This window comes from Oenanthe melanoleuca, linkage group LGE22, assembly GCF_029582105.1.
Source record: "Oenanthe melanoleuca isolate GR-GAL-2019-014 linkage group LGE22, OMel1.0, whole genome shotgun sequence".
NCBI classification, from domain to species: domain Eukaryota; kingdom Metazoa; phylum Chordata; class Aves; order Passeriformes; family Muscicapidae; genus Oenanthe; species Oenanthe melanoleuca.
In genome coordinates, this window is record NC_079363.1 from 1,379,299 (window position 1) to 1,399,627 (window position 20,329).

General features: G+C 40.7%; 1 protein-coding gene and 1 long non-coding RNA gene across 3 annotated transcripts in view; one reads left to right on the forward strand and one right to left on the reverse strand.

The window, feature by feature from the left end:
• SCN8A (sodium voltage-gated channel alpha subunit 8) overlaps positions 1-20,329 on the forward strand; it is an 86,752-nt gene that overhangs the window by 60,596 nt on the left and 5,827 nt on the right. For both annotated transcript variants that reach the window (XM_056514928.1, XM_056514927.1), the window contains 9 exons: positions 511-981; positions 2,276-2,393; positions 3,851-4,005; positions 5,195-5,368; positions 11,787-11,909; positions 15,973-16,257; positions 17,124-17,177; positions 17,875-18,012; positions 19,354-19,458. In XM_056514928.1, the coding sequence (XP_056370903.1) occupies positions 511-981; positions 2,276-2,393; positions 3,851-4,005; positions 5,195-5,368; positions 11,787-11,909; positions 15,973-16,257; positions 17,124-17,177; positions 17,875-18,012; positions 19,354-19,458 (1,623 nt within the window). The remainder of the gene's footprint in view (positions 1-510; positions 982-2,275; positions 2,394-3,850; positions 4,006-5,194; positions 5,369-11,786; positions 11,910-15,972; positions 16,258-17,123; positions 17,178-17,874; positions 18,013-19,353; positions 19,459-20,329) is intronic.
• LOC130265754 (uncharacterized) lies at positions 6,222-7,696 on the reverse strand. The gene is made up of 2 exons (XR_008842670.1): positions 7,528-7,696; positions 6,222-7,330 (listed from the first exon to the last, which is right to left on the reverse strand). It is a non-coding gene; the product is annotated as an uncharacterized LOC130265754 (long non-coding RNA).

Sequence of the window (20,329 nt, forward strand, 5' to 3'; positions counted from 1 at the left end):
TGTTTTTGAATCTGTGGGACACCAGGGCTGGTGGTTTGGGGTCTGTGGGACTCCAGGGCTATTTTTGTGTCTGTGGTACTCCAGAGCTGTTTTTGAGTCTGTGGGACTCCAGGCCTGGTTTTGTGTCTGTGGGACTCCAGGGCTGGTTTGGGGTCTGTGGGACTCCAGGCCTGGTGGTTTGGGGTCTGTGGGACACCAGAGCTGCTGTTTTTGAGTCTGTGGGACCCCAGGGCTGTTTTTGAGTCTGTGGGACTCCAGGCCTGGTTTTGTGTCTGTGGGACTCCAGGGCTGGTTTTGTGTCTGTGGGACCCCAGGGCTGGTTTGGGGTCTGTGGGACACCAGAGCTGATTTTGCATTTTTGGGACCCCAGGGCTGTTTTTGTGTCTGTGGGACCCCAGGGCTCCCTTTCAGTGCCGTTTGGATCCCCCCTGCAGCCCCAGGCGGGCCGGGGCGCCGAGCTCAGCTTGGGGAGCACCCCCACAGCTCAGCCCAGCCTCCCCTCTCCCCCAGGTGCTGAACCTGTTCCTGGCCCTGCTGCTGAGCTCCTTCAGCGCCGACAACCTGGCGGCCACGGACGACGACGGCGAGATGAACAACCTGCAGATCTCGGTGATCCGCATCAAGAAGGGCATCGCCTGGAGCAAGGCCAAGCTGCGCGAGTTCATGCAGGCGCACTTCAAGCAGCGCGAGGCCGACGAGGTGAAGCCGCTGGACGAGCTGTACGACAGGAAGGTGAACTGCATCGCCAACCACACGGGCGCCGACATCCACCGCGACATCGACTTCCAGAAGAACGGCAACGGCACCACCAGCGGCATCGGCAGCAGCGTGGAGAAGTACATCATCGACGAGGAGCACATGTCCTTCATCAACAACCCCAACCTGACCGTGCGCGTGCCCATCGCCGTGGGCGAGTCCGACTTCGAGAACCTCAACACCGAGGACTTCAGCAGCGACACCGACCCCGACGGCAGCAAGGAGGTGGGGCCGGGGCTCCTTGTGGGGATTCAGGTCACTCTGGGGGGTCTGCACTCCTCAGGGAGAACTTCTGAGTTTAGACTAGAAATTAATTGTAGTTTAGTCCAGCAAGGAGGTGGGGCCGGGGTTCCCTCTGGGGATTCATGTCGCTGTGAGAGGTCTGCACTCATCAGGGAGTACTTCTGAGTTTAGACTAGAAATTAATTGTAGTTTAGTCCAGCAAGGAGGTGGGGCCGGGGTTCCTTGTGGGGATTCATGTCGCTGTGAGGGGTCTGCACTCCTCAGGGAGAACTTCTGAGTTTAGACTAGAAATTAATTCAAGGAGTTTAGCCCAGCAAGGAGGTGGGGCCGGGAGTTCTTCTGGGGATTCATGTCACTGTGAGGGGGTCTGCACTCCTCAGGGAGAACTTCTGAGTTTAGACTAGAAATTAATTGTAGTTTAGTCCAGCAAGGAGGTTGGGCCAGGGGTTCTTCTGGAAATCACATCACTGTGAGGGGTCTTCACTCCTGCCAGGGAGAACTCTTGAATTTAGTACTAGAAATTAATTGTAGTTTAGTCCAGCAAGGAGGTGGGGCCAGGAGTTCCTTCTAGAAATCACATCACTCTCAGGGGTCTCCACTCCTGGCAGGGAGAACTTTAAAGTTCAGTGGTAAAAATTAATTTGAGGAGTTTAGTCCAGCAAAGAAGTGGGACCAGAAATTCTTTCTAGGAGTTGAGATCAGTGTGAGTGGTCTCCACTCCTGGCAAGGAGAACTTTCAAGATTAGTGCTAAACATTAAATCAAGAATTTTGGATCACTGTGAGTGGTCTCCACTCCTGGCAGGGAGAGCTTTTAATATTAGTGCTAGAAATTCATTCTAGAAGTTCAGAACATTGTGAGTATCTGGGAACCTCTTGGCAGGGAGAACTTTTAAGTTTAGTGCTAAAAATTAATTTGAGAAGTTTAGTCCAGCCAAGAGGTTGGATGGGCTAAAAATTCATTCAAGAAGTTTAGTCAACTCTGAATGGTCTCTAGTCTTGGCAAGGAGAACTTTTAAGTTTAGTGCTAAAAACTAAACCCTAATATAATAATAATAATGATAATGATAATGATAATGATAATGATAATAATAATAATAATAATAATAATAATAATAATAATAATAACAACTTCATCCTGCTAATGTGAGACATAAGCTGGGTCAGGATCAGTGATTAAACAAGGAAACAACTCCAAAGTGAACAAATGGCTGAGTGCTGGTGGGGTTTGGTGTTTTTGGGAATTGATTGTTGATGGGTTTGGGGTTTGTGCTGCAGAAACTGGACGAGAGCAGCTCCTCTGAGGGCAGCACCATCGACATCAAACCTGAGGTGGAGGAAGTTCCTGTGGAGGCACCAGAGGAGTACCTGGACCCTGATGCCTGCTTCACAGAAGGTGAGAGAAGGGACAGAAATTGTGATTTTTATGTATAACAGAAAGATTTTTACATGTAGAAATTGAATAAGGAATAGGAATGATAACAAGTTTTGATCTAGAATAAAAGAATTGCTGAGCTAGTCTCACTGCATAACTAAGAAGCCAAAAGGTAAAACTTGGAAGGGTCTTTTATAACTCTGAGCAAAGGATAAATCCCCCTCAAAGAATAAAAAAAGATGTTTTTACCAAGCAAAAAGGTTTTCACAGGCAAACAAAAATGCCATGTTGAGAGAAGAAAAAAGATCTCAGAATTTTCCACTGCAGGAAAGCTGAAAAACAGCTTCTAGCTTAACCTGTAACACACTTTGTGATTGGAAAATAAGAACATGAATATGGTAATGTCAGTGGTTATGATAGGCTGTAGGTAATAGTAAAATAGTAAATAGTAAAAATAATAAAATATTGTCACATTTTAAGGTGATCTACAATGAAAAGTAAATAATGGATTGGAACCAGAATTGGAGGAAGTTTTCAGATGAAGCCACAGCTGTGGGCTGGGCTCTGTCACCCAGGACATGTGAATTGCTGCATCCTTTGGATACAACAAACAGCATTTAAATAATAAATAAATTGCTGCATCCTTTGGATACAACAAACAGAATTTAAAATAATAAATAAATTGCTGCATCATTTGAATACAATAAACAATATTTTAAAGAGCCAGTCTGGAGTGCCCATCCTTCATTTTGGCTCTTACAAGAAGGGAGGATTTTGGGATGTTCTGGGGACCAGTGAGCTCTGAGCTGGCCTAACCCTGGCTTATCTCAGAGCCCTCCTTGGGCTGGTCTGACTCAGAGGGATTTGCAAAGTGAAGCTCTCAGAGGTGCAGCTGCCATTGCTGGAGTGTCAATCACAGAATCATCAGTAATTTAAAACTTTAAATTAAAACTTTAAAACTCACCCAAATTTCCCCCAGGGACACCTCCCCCTGCCCCTGGCTGCAAAGGATTCTAAAGAATTCCAGGTTCCAAAGAATTCTAAAGAATTTCTAAAATTTCTAAAGAATTAGAGGTTCTGTAGAAGAACAAGTTGATTTTTGTGCAGCTGATGCCTGAGTACTTTTCCTTTCCTGTGAGTGGCCTCAATGTCTGTCAGGAGCTGATCCATTACAGGAATTCCCATGGCAAAGATGCTTTAAATGGTTCAAGGTTATTTTATCAGCAAGTTTTCCATTTGTCTCCTCACCAAACAGAACAAACTGATCTGTCCCCAAATTGATGCTAATTCAGGTGCCCAGGCACAGAAGTGGCAAAACAATCCTAAAAATCCAATCCTAAATTCCTGAAAAACTCAGGATTTTTATCAAACCTGCTTCTAGGCAGTGAGAATTGAATATAAATAAATATTTCTGAATAATAAATCTAAAATAAAGGAGTTTTTTTAGCCTCAGCTGCTGTTTCCTGGCCCTGTTGCAGGTTGCATGCAGCGCTGCAAATGTTGTCAGGTCAACATTGAGGAGGGGCTGGGAAAATCCTGGTGGACCCTGAGGAAAACTTGTTTCCTAATTGTGGAGCACAACTGGTTTGAGACCTTCATCATCTTCATGATCCTGCTGAGCAGTGGTGCCCTGGTGAGTAAAATGGGTGTGGGGCAGAGGTTTTGGGTTTGGGACATTTAATTCCAGACAGGAAATTTGGGGGAAAAGCAAAGGAAACACAATTCCATCCTGGTGCTGTAGGAAAGGTTTTGTTAATGGGTTTAGTTTGGTTTAAATTGAGAACAAAACCTTCAGATCTGGGGTCTGATCTTAGTTTGAGAGGAAATTTGAGGATCCTGGGAAAAGTCAGCCTGATATCACAGAATCACAAATGCCAGAATCACTGAGGTTGGAAAAGTTTTTATTAATGATTTTAGTTTAAATTAAGAACAAAGCCTTCAGATCTGGGCTCTGATCCTAGTTTGACTGGAAATGTCAGGATCTAGAGAAAAGTCAGCCTGATATCACAGAATCACTGAGGTTGGAAAAGCTTTTATTAATGATTTTAGTTTAGTTTAAATTGAGAACAAAACCTTCAGATCTGGTCTAGGTCTGATCCTAGTTTGAGTGGAAATGTCAGGATCTAGAGAAAAGTCAGCCTGATTTCACAGAATCACTGAGGTTGGAAAAGCTTTTATTAATGATTTTAGTTTAGTTTAAATTGAGAACAAAACCTTCAGATCTGGTCTAGGTCTGATCCTAGTTTGAGTGGAAATGTCAGGATCTAGAGAAAAGTCAGCCTGATTTCACAGAATCACAAAATCCCAAAATTACTGAGGTTGGAAACGTTTTTATTAATGATTTTAATTTAGTTTAAATTAAGAACAGAATCTTCAGATCTGAGTTCTGGTCCTGGAGAAAAGTCAGCCTGATACCACAGAATCACTGAGGTTTGAAAAGCTTTTATTAATGATTTTAGTTTAGTTTAAATTAAGAACAAAGCCTTCAGATCTGAGTTCTGATCCTAGTTTGAGTGGAAATGCCTGATATCACAAAATCCCAAAATTACTGATATTGGAAAATATTATATTAATATTTTAATTTAGTTTAAATTAAGAACAAAGCCTTCAGATCTGAGTTCTGATCCTAGTTTGAGTGAAATGCCTGATACCACAAAATCCTCACTGAGGTTAGAAAACCCTCCAACAGCACAAACCCCAACCTGTGCCTGCAACAAACCCAATCCTCTGTGTTTGGTTGATCCATTTGATATCAATCTATATCTCCCCCTCTCCCTGGCTGGGTGATCCATCCCATAATTGTCACCAAGCTTGTTCCCCAGGCCTTTGAGGACATTTACATCGAGCAGAGGAAAACCATCAGGACCATCCTGGAGTATGCAGACAAGGTGTTCACCTACATCTTCATCCTGGAGATGCTGCTCAAGTGGTGTGCCTATGGATTTGTCAAATTCTTCACCAATGCCTGGTGCTGGCTGGATTTCCTCATCGTGGCTGTATGTATCCTCTCTGCTTCTTCCTCTTGGGAAATCCAGTTTGTAACATCCCAGATAGCTGGGGATTCACAAATCAAGGATAAAAAAGTCCTTTTTGGGGTTTTTCTGTGGCATTTCTGCCCCTGCAGGGATCAAAAATAGAATTTTTAGAAGAATTTCCATTTGTATATCCTCTCTGTTACTTATTTCTGTTGGGAAATCCAATTTTTCCAGATTTAACAATCCCAGATATCTGTGAATTCACAAATCAAGGATAAAAAAAATCCCTTTGGGGTTTTTCTGTGGCATTTCTGCCCCTGCAGGGACCAAAAAGAGAATTTTTAGGAGAATTTGTGTGTGTGTATTCTCTCTCCTTATTGCTGTTGGGAAATCCAATTTTTCCAGATTTAACAATCCCAGATATCTGTGAATTCACAAATCAAGGATAAAATCAAAGGGTAAATCAAGGATAAAATCAAAAGATAAATCAAGGATAAAGTCAAAGGATAAATCAAGGATAAAACTCAAATCAAGGATAAAACCCTTTGGGGTTTTTCTGTGGCATTTTTGCCCCTGCAGGGACCAAAAATAGAATTTTTAGGAGAATTTCTGTGTGTGTATCCTCTCTGCTTCTTTCTCTTGGGAAATCCAGTTTGTAACCATCCCACATATCTGGGAATTCCCAAATCAAGGATAAAAAAATCTTTTTGGGGTTTTTCTGTGGCATTTCTGCCCCTGCAGGGACCAAAAAGAGAATTTTTAGGAGAATTTCCATGTGTATATCCTCTCTGTTACTTATTTTTGTTGGGAAATCCAATTTTTCCTGATTTAACAATCCCAGATATCTGTGAATTCCCAAATCAAGGATAAAATCCTTTGGGATTTCTGCCCCTGCAGGGACCAAGGAGGATTTTCCAGTTTTCTTTTGCTCTGCTGAAAATAGAATTTTTAGAAGAATTTCCTAAAAATCTCAGAGAGTGAGGGACAGATCCACCCTGGAATTCCCCTGCAGAACACCTTGGGAGGGAGGATAAATCTGAGAAATTAAAAAAAAAAGGAGATTAAATTGTAGAATTAGAAGAAAAAAAAAGGCAGCAGAGGGAAGTTTCAGCAATAAATTTGGCTCTGAAGCACAGGAAATTGAAAATAAATGGAATTATTTTGATATTTGATTATTATGATGCTGTCCATAGTGGTAGAAAATGGCAGGAAAATTCAGAACCAGGAAAATTTTAAAATCCCTTTGGATTCTTTTAAATGGTTTTATCACATCCATCTGGGATTCAGTGGCCCCAAGAGCAAGGATGTTAAAAAAAAAAAAAAAAAATTCCCAAATTTTCCAGGCTTCTCCTTTGGAACACTCTGTGTGTGATTCAGTTCTGCTCAGCTCCTTTCTCACTCTGGAAATATTCCTGAGTAGGTGGAAGGAGCTGAGCTTGGAATTCAGGGGCAGAAGTGACTCAAACTCTTGTGTTTCCTGCAGGAAAATTAAAAATTTTAATTTTTTTTTAAATCCTCTGTGATCCCCCTCAACAACTTTCCTTGGACACAACCAAGTTAAAAGTTTTATTTTCTGACAGTGACCTTGTCTCTGCCTGAAAATAAACTACAAATTTCCAAAATTTGTTTTGAATTAAATGCAGTTTAATGGGGCAGATCTGATACAAGTTTTAATTTTCTTCCCATTATCTGGGAGTGGAGTAAAAATCAGGAATTTCCCAGGCAGGAAGGATTTGCAATTCCCAGGGCTTTAGGAGGAATTCCTGATTTTTCTTGGTATCACTTTGGGAAATCCAATTTTTCCTCCTCACATCCTGACTTGTATCAGAAATTTAACAATCCCAGATATCTGTGAATTCACAAATCAAGGATAAAAAAATTTGGGTTTTTTTTCTGTGGAATTTCTGCCTTGCAGAATTTTTCCAGCTTTCTTTTCCTCTGCTGAAAATAGAATTTTTAGGAGAATTTCCATGTGTGGAGCCACTGCTCCTTATTTCTGCTGTAAAATCCAATTTTTCCAGATTTAACAATCCCAGATGTCTGTGAATTCCCAAATCAAGGATAAAACAATTTGGGGTTTTTCTGTGGGATTTCTGCCCCTGCAGGGACCAAGGAGGATTTTCCAGCTTTTTTTGCTCTGCTGAAAATAGAATTTTTAGGATTTCCATGTATGGAACCACTGCTCCTTATTTCTGTTGAAAAATCCAATTTTTCCTCCTCACATCCTGACTTGTATCAGAGATTTAACAATCCCAGATATCTGTGAATTCACAAATCAAGGATAAAAAAATTTGGGTTTTTTTCTATGGGGTTTCTGCCCCTGCAGGGAGCAAGGAAGATTTTTCAGCTTTCTTTTGCTCTGCTGAAAATAGAATTTTTCATAGGGGGGACAAAAAAAAATCTGAAATGTGTTTTTGAGATGCCTCAGCAAATCCTCAGCAATGTTTTGTGTCCTGTGTGTGTTGAATCACATTTTTAACCCAAATTTCCTGTTAGGGGAAGGAGCCTTTCCATCCTAACAACCTCTTGGATGTTATTTTGCAGGTTTTGCTAAAACATTTTCCAACCCCCCTCCTCCTTTCCATCCCCAAAGATTCCTGGGTGTGTTTGTGAAGATTTTCCTGGGTGATAATAATGAAGGATTTTGCTTTTCAGTCAATCTGGGATTCCCTTTGCCCGACCTCGCTGCCTGCTGTGCCTCCTGTTGGAATTTCCTCAGGGAAAAAGCCTCAAAGCTCCCAAAAAGCTCAAAGAATTTTTTCTCTCTTGGTTTGGTGTCCTGAGGGGAGGAAGCTCTAAAAACAAGGATTATGTTTTATTTATTTATATCACATCTCCAAACCCGTTGGATTTTTGTATTTAATTTTATTTAATTATATTTATATTTAATTACATTTATTCTATTTATTTATATTTACTTTATATTATTCTGTTTATTTTTATTTTTATTTTTATGTTTATTGTATTTCTATTTATTTAAATATATGATAGTATATTTCATTATCTTTATATTTAATTATATTATATTTATTTCTATTTAAATTACATTTAATTATATTTAATTTATATTAATTTCCATTTTTATATTAGATATGTGTGTATTATATTTATTTAAATATATTTAATTATATTAAATATATTACTATACATATTATTATAAAACATAATTAATTTACATTTAATTATATTTATTTTATTTATCATATTCATTTATTTAATTTTATTTAATTTTATTTAATTTTATTTAATTTTATTTAATTTTATTTAATTTTATTTAGATTTAGGGCTCAGCCTTGGCCTGACTGAGCTGGTTTTGCCTCCCAAAGGTTCTGGTGGAACCTTTGGGATTTTGTGGAAGCTTTGGGACACCCCTGGCATGGTTCAAATTAGGTTTTTTGAAAATGTCAAATTTTAAAATGGGATGGAAACAGCAAAGCTCCGTGTGGCATCTATTGTGGCCACCCAATTTTGGGGAAAAAATGTAGAATTGTGGAATGGATTGAGTTAAAATCGTCTCATTCCAAATCCCCTGCTGTGCACAGGAGCTGTGCTGGGTTATACTGGGGTGTACTGGGCTATACTGGGATGTGCTGGGTTATAATGGGTTATACTGGGGTGTGCTGGGTTATACTGGGCTGTACTGGGTTATACTGGGGTGTACTGGGCTGTACTGGGGGTGCTGGGTTATAATGGTTATACTGGGCTGTACTGGGTTATATTGGGGTGTGCTGGGTTATACTGGGCTGTACTGCGGGGTGCTGGGTTATACTGGGTTATACTGGGCTGTACTGGGTTATACTGGGGTGTGCTGGGTTATACTGGGCTGTACTGGGGTGTGCTAGATTATACTGGGTGATACTGGGCTATATTGGGTTATACTGGGTTATACTGGGGTGTGCTGGGTTATACTGGGGTGTACTGGGGTGTGCTGGATTATACTGGGTTATACTGGGCTGTACTTGGTTATACTGGGTTATACTGGGCTGTACTGGGTGTGCTGGATTATACTGGGGTGTGCTGGGTTATACTGGGCTGTACTGGAGTGTGCTGGGTTATACTGGGTTATACTGGGCTATATTGGGTTATACTGGGTTATACTGGGGTGTGCTGGGCTGTAATGGGTTATACTGGGTTATACTGGGGTGTGCTGGGCTGTACTGGGTTATACTGGGGTGTGCTGGGTTATAATGGGTTATACTGGGGTGTGCTGGGTTATATTGGGTTATACTGGGGTGTGCTGGGTGATACTGGGCAGTACTGGGTTATACTGGTCTGTACTGGGCTGCTAGTCTTCATGGTGAGGACGCCTTTGTGAAGTGACGCAATTCAGCCCAAAAACCTGAGCAGCTGTAAAACAGGATCAGCCCCGAGCGCCACAGCTGGAACAGGCAGGAGAGTCCAGATGTACCAGGCAGGAAAATCAATCCCGATGTGCCAGGCAAGAAAAGCCAGATGTGCCAGTGTCCTGCTTTGGAGGACAGGTGTCTGCCAGTAAAGGCAGGAGCTGCTCTTTGAAATGGAGAATGGAAACTCCCTCCCTCTAAATTATTATGATTTTGAAATTAAGGGGCTCTCAGGCAAAGAGATGGGAATTAGGAATAACAGTTCTTTACTAGGAACATTAAAATAGAAATGCAGTATTACACAGAACAATCCCAGCCCTGCCAGAGTCAGAATCCAAGCTGACACCCGTCAGTCAGTCAGGGTGTTGGCACAGTCCCATTCAATGGTGGCTGCATCCTCCTGCAGTGGCAGATGTGGTTCAGCTGGAGCAGTGCTCCTGGAGAAGGTGCAGTTTCCTCTGAAGGTCCAAGGATGATGTGCAAAGGTCTGGCTTTCCTCTGGAATCCAGTGGGAAGATGGAAATTTGCTGTCCCAAATCTCAGTTTTTATCTGGGTAGGAAAGGCTTGGCTCCTCCCCTGGCTGGAGCATCTCCCATGGGATGATGGAATTTTATCAGTCATGCCCTGGGACTCACTGGCCATTAACAGGAGATATCTCCTGGAGGGAGGATGGGCTGTGGGAAAGATAAAGATGATTGCCCAGCTGGTTTTTAACACCTGGCCCATTAGCAGGAGATATCTCCTGGAGGGAGGGTGGATCATAGAAGAGATAAAGGTGATTGCCCCAGCTGGTTTAACAGATGGCCCATTAGCAGGTGGTATGTGCCAGAATGGTGACAGGATCCACATTGCTGGCCACATAACCCAACACAGCCAGGCAGGGAAATCCAGATGTGCCAGGCAGGGACATCCAGATGTGCCAGGCAGGGACATCCAGGTGTGCCAGGCAGGGGAAATCCAGGTGTGCCAGGCAGGAACATCCAGATGTGCCAGGCAGGGACATCCAGGTGTGCCAGGCAGGGACATCCAGATGTGCCAGTCAGGGAAATCCAGCCGTGCCAGGCAGGAACATGCAGATGTGCCAGACAGGGACATCCAGGTGTGCCAGGCAGGGGAAATCCAGATGTGCCAGGCAGGGAAATCCAGATGTGCCAGGCAGGGAAATCCAGATGTGCCAGGCAGGAACATGCAGATGTGCCAGGCAGGGACATCCAGATGTGCCAGGCAGGGACATCCAGGTGTGCCAGGCAGGGAAATCCAGGTGTGCCAGGCAGGGACATCCAGATGTGCCAGGCAGGGAAATCCAGATGTGCCAGGCAGGGACATCCAGATGTGCCAGGCAGGGAAATCCAGGTGTGCCAGGCAGGGAAGTCCAGGTGTGCCAGGCAGGAACATGCAGATGTGCCAGGCAGGGAAATCCAGATGTGCCAGGCAGGGAAGTCCAGGTGTGCCAGGCAGGAACATCCAGATGTGCCAGGCAGGGAGAGCCGCCCCACAGCTGGATGTGGACCTGCCTCAGTCCCAGCCTAGCAGAGCAGAGCTGTGCAGCCTGTGGATTTCTCTGTATTCTTTCCCATAGGTCCCTTTAACATTTCTGGCTTAGATTTCACGGCGGCCGCCGGGATCGCGCCGGGTAAAGGGCCAGGGTAAGGTTTTTGTTTGGGCTCTTCCTTCCACAGCCCCTCTCTCTCCGTGTGTGTCTCTGCCTTTCTCTCTCTCTCTCTCTCTCTCTCTCACTGATCTCTCCCCTCTGTTCTTTTCTCAATTGCATTATTTCCTTCCAGGTCGGTTCAGACAAGTGAAGTAGGCAGCTGGTGTCATGGCTTCGGTATTTGGGGCGGCCCAGGTTGGCTCCTGGGCTGGGCAATCAGGGTTAGGGGATCCAATCTAACAGTCTGGAACATTTTTTTTTTCTTTCTTTTTTTCTTTTTTTTTTTTCTTCATTTCTTTTCTTCTGTTATTTTTAAATTTTTTCTTCTTCTTGTTATTTTTTTTCTTCTTGTTATTTTTTTTTTTCCTTCTTGTTATTTTCTTTCTTCCTTTTTTTTTTTTTTCTGTGGTTCTTTTTTCTATTTTTTTTCTATTTTCTGTGTAGGTCTCTTTAGTCAGCCTTATAGCTAATGCCCTGGGCTACTCGGAACTAGGTGCCATAAAATCCCTTAGGACACTAAGAGCCTTGAGGCCTTTAAGAGCGTTGTCCCGATTTGAGGGGATGAGGGTAAGATGCCATGAGCAGCTGATCCTTCTGCATGCCCGTGGAGCGGTTTTTTCGTTTCGTTTTTTGGTTTTTTTTTTTTTTTTTTTTTTTTAACGATTAAAAAGAAAAAAAAAAAAAAAAAAAAGCATGCTAGAACTGATCAAAAGTGGTGGAAAGAAAATTCCAAACAGAATCATGATGCAGCTGCTGACTTGATCACCTCTCTCTGGATGTAGCCTCACCCTGCCCACGCTGCACCCTCCCCTCTAAGCAAGGGAGATGCATTAAGCTGCCTCATTACATTAATTACTGGCCCATTCCAATGACACTTGGCTGTTCTCATTTGGCCTGGCTTTGACCTCGAGCATCCGAGGGGCTTCTCAGCTGGAACTTTTTATTTTTTGTTTTGTTTTGTTTTGTTTTTTTTGGTTCTGTTCTGTTTTGTTTTGTTTTTTGATCTAGGGAGAATCACCAGGTGCAAAGAAGCAGAATTGGAACCACCTCAGGGGTCTCTCTCCAGGTGTTGGCTGTTGGTGGAATTGGATTGAAAGATTCTGTCTGAGGGGGTTTTTTAAAAAAAAAAAAAGAAGGAAAAAGCTGCTGCCTCTCGTGGGTCACTGCAGGAAGGGTCTGGGGGGAGCTGAGCTCTTTGAAAACTTTGGTTTCATTCCTCTTGTTGCACCTTGTTGTTCTCAGTCCAGTCTGGTGGTGACTGGCAGCCTTGTCTGGTAGTGAAGCTTTTCCTTTCTGTCCCCTTCCCTTTTTCCATGCTGTTTTGGTCCCTGTCCTGTCGCTGTGGAACCAGAACAAAGCACAAGCAAAGCATTGAACTGAACGAGCTTTCCTTGAATTGGCCCTGGCACCCCTGCCTTGGGTGTTTCAATTACTGCAGGCAATTTCAATTATTGCTGTGCCACTGATATTCTGTCATTTTGGTGCTTTTTTCCCCCCCATTTGGGATTGAAATAGTCTCCTAAGAACATGCAAAAAAAAAAATAAATTGTCTAGTAAAGAAATGAAAGTATTGGGTATGAATGGATTTTCCAGGTGCTCTTAGAACAAGAATGTGAAGTTTTGTTCTAAATCCCAGTTAGATAACCAGAGATGCTGCAAGAGAGAAATCATGTATTTTAAATTATAAGAAGAGGGAATAGTCACAGTTTTACTTCAGGGTCTGACTGGAGCAATTCCCCCTGGATGCTCCTGATCTTTGGATTTGCTGTAAACTGAGCCCAAAATCAGCCCAGGAGGAGCAGTGACCTCAAATTCCCTGGGAAGGAATAAAATCCACGAGCTCCAGATCCAGGGGAGGTGTTCCTGCTCTAAAACCTTCTCCTGTTATTTCTTTGTGCCATTAAATTCTAAACTTGAACCCACAGCAGAGGCACAAAGGGAGAAAAATTTCCATTCTCACAAATGCTGGGTTTTGCTGGGCTGGGTTTGGGTCCCACCCAGGAGTTGGATCATAAAGAACAGGCCTAGAACTTAACCTGGAAAAACTAAAATCTGGTTTTAAACCATGGCACTAAACCTGGAGTAAATAAAAGCTGGTTTTAAATCATGGCACTAAACCTGGAGAAACTAAAATCTGTTTTTCAGCCATGGCTCTAAACCTGGAGAAACTGAAAGTTGTTTTTAAGCCATGGCACTAAACCTGGAGTAAATAAAATCTGTTTTTAAGCCCTGCTGGGGAGGAGATTTCTGATTTAGAATCAGGAAATTCTCATGCTTAAAATGGGGGATTTTCACCACGTGAAAATTGATATTTAGCCCTGTCAACTTCCTAGACCAAATTATTTCTCCTTCATTTTGACTGGAGGAGCAAGAACCAATTCCTCTGAGCCAGGGACCAGAGATGTGAAATTCCTTTGCAAAGGAGACAAAGTGGAGTTCTTTGCTTTTCTCTCCTCCATGGCAATCTGCATTTGCAGGAGCTTGCTCTGCTCTGAGCTGGGTCAGGGAGTTGGATGCTGTGAGATGTGCATGTGTTCTGGGAGTCTGCACACAAAAGCCACATTCCCCCTTTTCCTCCTGCTGGGGGATTTAATGAACCATAAATTATCATATTTCACGAGGATATCAGGATTTGTTTTAACTTTATTTGGTAGCTGGAATAAATCAATGTGTTATATTTCAGGATTTTTGTTTTTTTTTCTTTATATGAGCTGGAATAAATCAGTGTGTTATATTTCAGAGTATTTTTAAACTTTATTTGGTAGCTGGAATAAATCAATGTGTTATATTTCAGGATTTTTTTTTTTTTTTTTTTTTACTTTATATGAGCTGTAATAAATCGATGTGTTATATTTTTTTTAATGGAATAAATCAATGTATTCCTAGCAGGGTGTGGCCCTAAGAAGTCCTGCTGGTGTGATGCTGATGTCCAGCAGCTTTTGGGATGAAGGGAGAGAGAGCAAAGTGCAGGTGGGGCTCTCACCTGGGCCCTGCAGGTGTGGGGGTGAATTCCTGACATCATTTAGAAAATTCTCTCTCTGCATCACTGCAATCTTCAATTTGCCTTCTTCAATTTTCAATTTTTAATTTTCCTTGGCCACAAGCCCCCCAGCTGCTGTGGTGGCCACAGGCCATGTGTGTTGAAGGGACCAGGACAAGCTGTGGCTCCTGTGCCACCCCTGGGGCTCCCAGATCTCTGTGTGGTTGAGCTATCAAAACTAAGACAAAAGGGAGGTAACAATAATTTAGATTATTTTCATCTATTAAAGGAATCTCAAATAGAAGATGATGATAAAAGATTTTATAAAATATATTAATTTTCAAGATTTCATATCTATAAAAGTTTCCATTTGCTCATGTGCTGGCCAGGGATGCTCAGGGACAAATTCTGGAATTCTGAAGAGATGATCTGTGACAAAACCCTGAGGTGTTTGTGCCCTTCTGGGGAGGGAATGTGGCTTTTGTGTGGTGCCTGTGGTGGCCCTGCATGCCCAGGGACTGGCCTTGCTCAGGATGATCTTGGTGTGACCTCAGTGATGCTGGGCTGGGTCCTGACCCTCTGTGGGGCCCCTGCTGGGAGCAGGACCCAGCCCTGAGAAAACAGCCCTGTTTGAATGTGGGGAATGGCTGGAGGGGCCACTGCCTCCAAAACCTCCCAAAAACCTCCCAAAATTCACACCTGGGAAAATTCCATCCAGGAGCCTCTTTGTTACAGAGAGTCTGAGCCCCTCTCCCTTTGGGCAATTAAAATGACATTAAAATATTTTTATACTGAAGAACAAATAGTCTGAGACTCCTCTCCTTTTGGGAATTAAAATTACATTAAAATATTGTTATACTGAAGAACAAAGTCTGAGCCCCTCTCCTTCTGGACAGCTAAAATGACGTTAAAAAATTGTTATATTGAAGAACCAACAGACTGAGCCCCTCTCCTTTTGGGCAATTAAAACTACGTTAAAAATTGTTATATTGAAGAACAGAATCTGAGCCTCTCTCTTTTTAGGCAATTAAAATGACATTAAAAAGTTGTTATAATGAAGAACAAACAGTCTGAGCCCCCTCTCCTTTTGTTCAATTAAAATTACATTAAAGAATTGCTTTATTGAAGAACAGACTCTGAACCCCTCTCCTTTTGGACAACTAAAATGGCATTAAAAATTGTTATATTGAAGAACCAACAGACTCTGAGCCCCTCTCCTTTTGAGAATTAAAATTACAATAAAAATTGTTATATTGAAGAGCAGACTCTGAGCCCCTCTCCTTTTGGGCAATTAAAACTACATTAAAAATTGTTATATTCAAGAGCAGACTCTGAGCCCCTCTCCTTTTGGGAGTTAAAATTACATTAAAAATTGTTGTATTCAAGAACAGACTTTGACCCCTCTCCTTTAGGACAATGAAAATTCCACTAAAAAATGATTTTATTGAAAAACCAACAATCCAAAGTGTGTAAAGCCAACGTGAGCCTGTTTTCCTTTGAAAGCAGAGCTTGCCCAGGTGGCTTTGAGGCAGAATTGGAAGGAATTGAGTGGCCTGCTCCCCTGTTCCCCCCAAAAACAGCTGTACTGATGCTCGCTGTCTCCTGCCTCGTGTTTTATACTGAAACTTTTTCCCACCCCTTCCAACACAGGTGGTTGTCAACGCCTTGGTTGGGGCTATCCCTTCCATTATGAATGTCTTGTTGGTCTGCCTTATCTTCTGGCTGATTTTCAGCATTATGGGGGTTAACCTGTTTGCCGGGAAATATCATTACTGCTTTAATGAAACAGCTGAGCATCGCTTTGAGATAGATGTTGTTAACAACAAGACCGACTGCGAAGCTCTGATGCCTCCCAACTCCACCGAGATCCGCTGGAAGAACGTGAAAATTAACTTTGACAACGTTGGGGCAGGATACCTGGCTCTCCTGCAAGTTGTAAGTTTGGGTTTCTTGCAGCTCTGGGGGTGGGAGATGGAAAATTCTCCAGTTTTTTGTGCTGGGAGTTTTGGGATTTCTCCTCGAGGAAACTTTGGGAGAAAAATTCCAGAATTGAGTGATAGAATGGTTGGTGTGTGGTTGGAATAGAGATGTGTGATATCACGTGGTGAAGGATTTGGAACTGGGAATTTGGGGCTGGAGTGAATTTGGGATTTGGGTTTGGAATGCATTTAGCATTTGGGACTGGAGTGAATTTGGCATTTGGGTCCAGAAAAAATTTCCATTTCGGTTTGGAGTGAATTTGGCATTTGGGGCAGGAATGAGTTTGGGATTTGGGTCCAGAATAAATTTTCATTTGAGTTTGGAATGAATTTGGCATTTGGGTTTAGAATGAATTGGGCATTTGGGACTAGAATGAATTTGGCATTTGGGCCTGGAATAAATTTGGCATTTGGGTTTGGAATAAATTTGCCATTTGGAACAGGAATAAAATTGGCATTTGCGTCAGGAATGAATTTGGCATTTGGGGCTGGAATGAATTTGCCATTTGGGTTTGGAATGAATTTGCCATTTGAGTTTGGAATGAATTTGCCATTTGAGTTTGGAATGAATTTGCCATTTTTTATTTCTTCTCTTTCCTAACCTTTCCTCTCCCAGCACAGCAAGGTCTGTCCACTTTCCCCTTGGCCTGGTTGAACCTCCTGAGGTTCCCATGAGCTGGATTTCTGTAATTTAGATTAAATTAAAAGATAAACATCTAAATAATATTAAAGTTCATTACACAGGGCTATCAGGAGTGCCTTGGCACAATTCTGTTATTTCTGTATTTTGGGTGAATTCTGTCTCTGTGGTTTTTTTGCCAGGCTACATTCAAGGGCTGGATGGACATCATGTATGCAGCTGTAGATTCCAGAAAGGTAAAGTGCAAAACCACAAACTCCCTGCCCTTATTTCTGCTCTTTTACTTTGGTAAAATCAAGAGTAAAAATGTGTTTGTAACAAGTATTTCATGCTGGGATTGTTTCATTTGATGAGTTAAAAGATGCTGAAGAAAATGCCAAAAAAAAGCAGATTATTCTGGTTGGGTTTTTTTGTTTTTGTTTTTGTTTTATTTTTGTTCTGTCTTAACTGGTGTGGAAACACAGTGAAGGAAAGAATACAATGAATAGATTTAATAAATAGAATAAATTATGGGAAGGAATTAGCCAGAAGAATTTTGAATTTTATGTCTGTATGGAAGTCTGAGCATTAGTGTGAACCCAACTGTGGGATTCTGTCTGGGCTGGAGTTTGTTCCTCAGGCACTTCACATGCAAATACCAGAACTTCCTTTTTACTCTTGATTTTTTTTTCCCAATTCTATTCACTTGGTTTTACATGAAACATAAAATTTAAATTTAAATGTTATTTATATTTTTATTTTCTTGTTCTGCACTGAATGCAGGTTTGAAACAACTGTGCCAGGAAAGTGTAAAAATGTTGTTTTTTAAATTTTTTTGGTCCTGTATCTTCAAAAGGAATAATTTAGAAACACAACCAATCTCATAAACTCATTTTACCTGTATTTTTGATGCCTTTGAAATGTCATTTATTGCTGTTTTTCTCTCCCCTCCAGCAAGAAGAGCAACCCAAGTACGAGGACAACATTTACATGTACATTTATTTTGTTATCTTCATCATCTTCGGCTCCTTTTTCACCCTGAACTTGTTCATTGGTGTCATCATCGACAACTTCAATCAACAAAAGAAAAAGATAAGTGATCTGTGGCTGCTGCTCCTTCAGGCTGCTCTGCAGAATAAAAACCACCTGGGGGCACAAAACCTCACAGGAATTTCAACAGGCTTGGCTTAAACTGCAGCCAGGTCAAATATTTCCCTATTCTGCATTTTCATGCAGTTTGGGATTTTTTTAATGCCTTGACTAAAGTATAGATTGGAGAAACATTAAATATTTTCATGCATTTTGGGTTTTTTAGTGCCTTGACTAAAATCTAGACTGGATAAACATTAAATATTTTCATGCATTTTGGTTTTTTTATGCCTTGACTAAAATACAGATTGGATGAACATTAAATATTTTCCCTATTCTACATTTTCATCCATTTTGGGTTTTTTATCCCTTGACTAAAATCTAGACTGGATAAACATTAAATGTTTTCCCTATTCTGCATTTTGATGCATTTTGGGGTTTTTTTAATGCCTTGACTAAAATACAGATTGGATAAGCATTAAATATTTTCATGCATTTTTGGTTTTTTTTATGCCTTGACTCAAATATAGATTGGATAAACATTAAATATTTTCCTTAGACTCCATTTTCTTGCATTTTAGGGTTTTTTTATCCCTTGACTAAAATATAGATTGGATAAACATTAAATATTTTCTCTATTCTACATTTTCATGCAGTTTGGGGTTTTTTTATGCCTTGACTAAAATATACATTGGATAAATATTAAATATTTTCTCTATTCTACATTTTCATGCAGTTTGGGATTTTTCTATGCCTTGACTAAAGTATAGATTGGATAAACATTAAATATTTTCATGCATTTTGTTTTTTTTTAATGCCTTGACTAAAATCTAGACTAGATAAACATTAAATATTTTCTCTTTTCCACATTTTCATGCATTTTGGGGTTTTTTATCCCTTGACTAAAATCTAGACTGGATAAACATTAAATATTTTCATGCATTTTGGGATTTTTCATGCCTTGACTAAAATATACATTGGATAAACATTAAATATTTTCCCTAGACTCCATTTTCATGCATTTTGGTTTTTTTTTATGCCTTTTCTAAAATCTAGACTGGAAGCAAGATGTTCTCTTGCCTCTCCCTCTGTCTCATATTTTGCTTTTCCTCTCAGTCAAGCTGAGGATTTGCTCTTGTAAATTCCCAGAGAGGGGAGAGAGGGGTGGGGAAGGAGGCAGTGCAATAAAACCTCATTTATGGCAAAAAAGTCATTTTTAAAGGGAGATCAGTGGGAATTGGTGAGAATTATTTCTGCCACCAGCCTCTCACCTGCCTGGGCTGGGCTTTGCTCCTTCCCCTTCTGCTTTTGGGTTTTAACCAGTTTTTCTTTTTGCCCCTTTACTTTGGAGGTCAAGATATTTTCATGACAGAAGAACAAAAGAAGTATTACAATGCCATGAAAAAACTGGGCTCAAAGAAGCCTCAAAAACCCATTCCCCGACCTCTGGTGAGTACTGGGAGGGGAAAACTTGAGTAGATTTCAAAGGACCTTTGTCCAAAAACATCCCTTGTTCTGGCTCCTGTTGGACTCCACAGCACCCTGGATATATTTTGAAATACGAAAATAAAAAAATAAAAATAAATATAAACATATAAATATAAATACATAATGTATATTTATATATTTTATATATATATATATATAAATATATAAATATATATATATAAATATATAAATATATAAATATATAAATATATAGGAGGATGCAAGGAGGGGTGTGGTAGCATATTGGGGTATAAATAATGGCATATAAATATATAATATATAAATATAAATATATAAAACAAAGAGGGAGTTGTGCTGCTAGGAGGGGTGGAAATAATGGCATAGAAATAGAAATAGAAATAGAAATAGAAATAGAAATAGAAATAGAAATAGAAATAGAAATAGAAATAGAAATAGAACAAAAGAGGAAGCTGTACTGCTAGGAGGGGAGAAGTAGCATGTTGGGGTATAAATAATGGCATATAAACACAAAATAAATACAATAAAATAAATATAAAAGAAATTAAATATAAATATAAATATAAAAGAAAGAGGAAGTTGTGCTGCTTGGAGAGGTGTAGTAGCACATTGAGGTATAAATAATGACATAAATATAAATAAAACAAGGAGGAAGTTGTGCTGCTAGGAGGAGTGTGGTAGCACATTGGCATATAAATAATTAAATATAAATATAAATATAAATATAAATATAAATATAAATATGTAAATATAAATATGTAAATATAAATATAGCAAAGGGGAAGTTGTGCTGCTAGGAGGGGTGTAGTACCACATTGGGATACAAATAATTAGGTATAAATATAATTAAGAG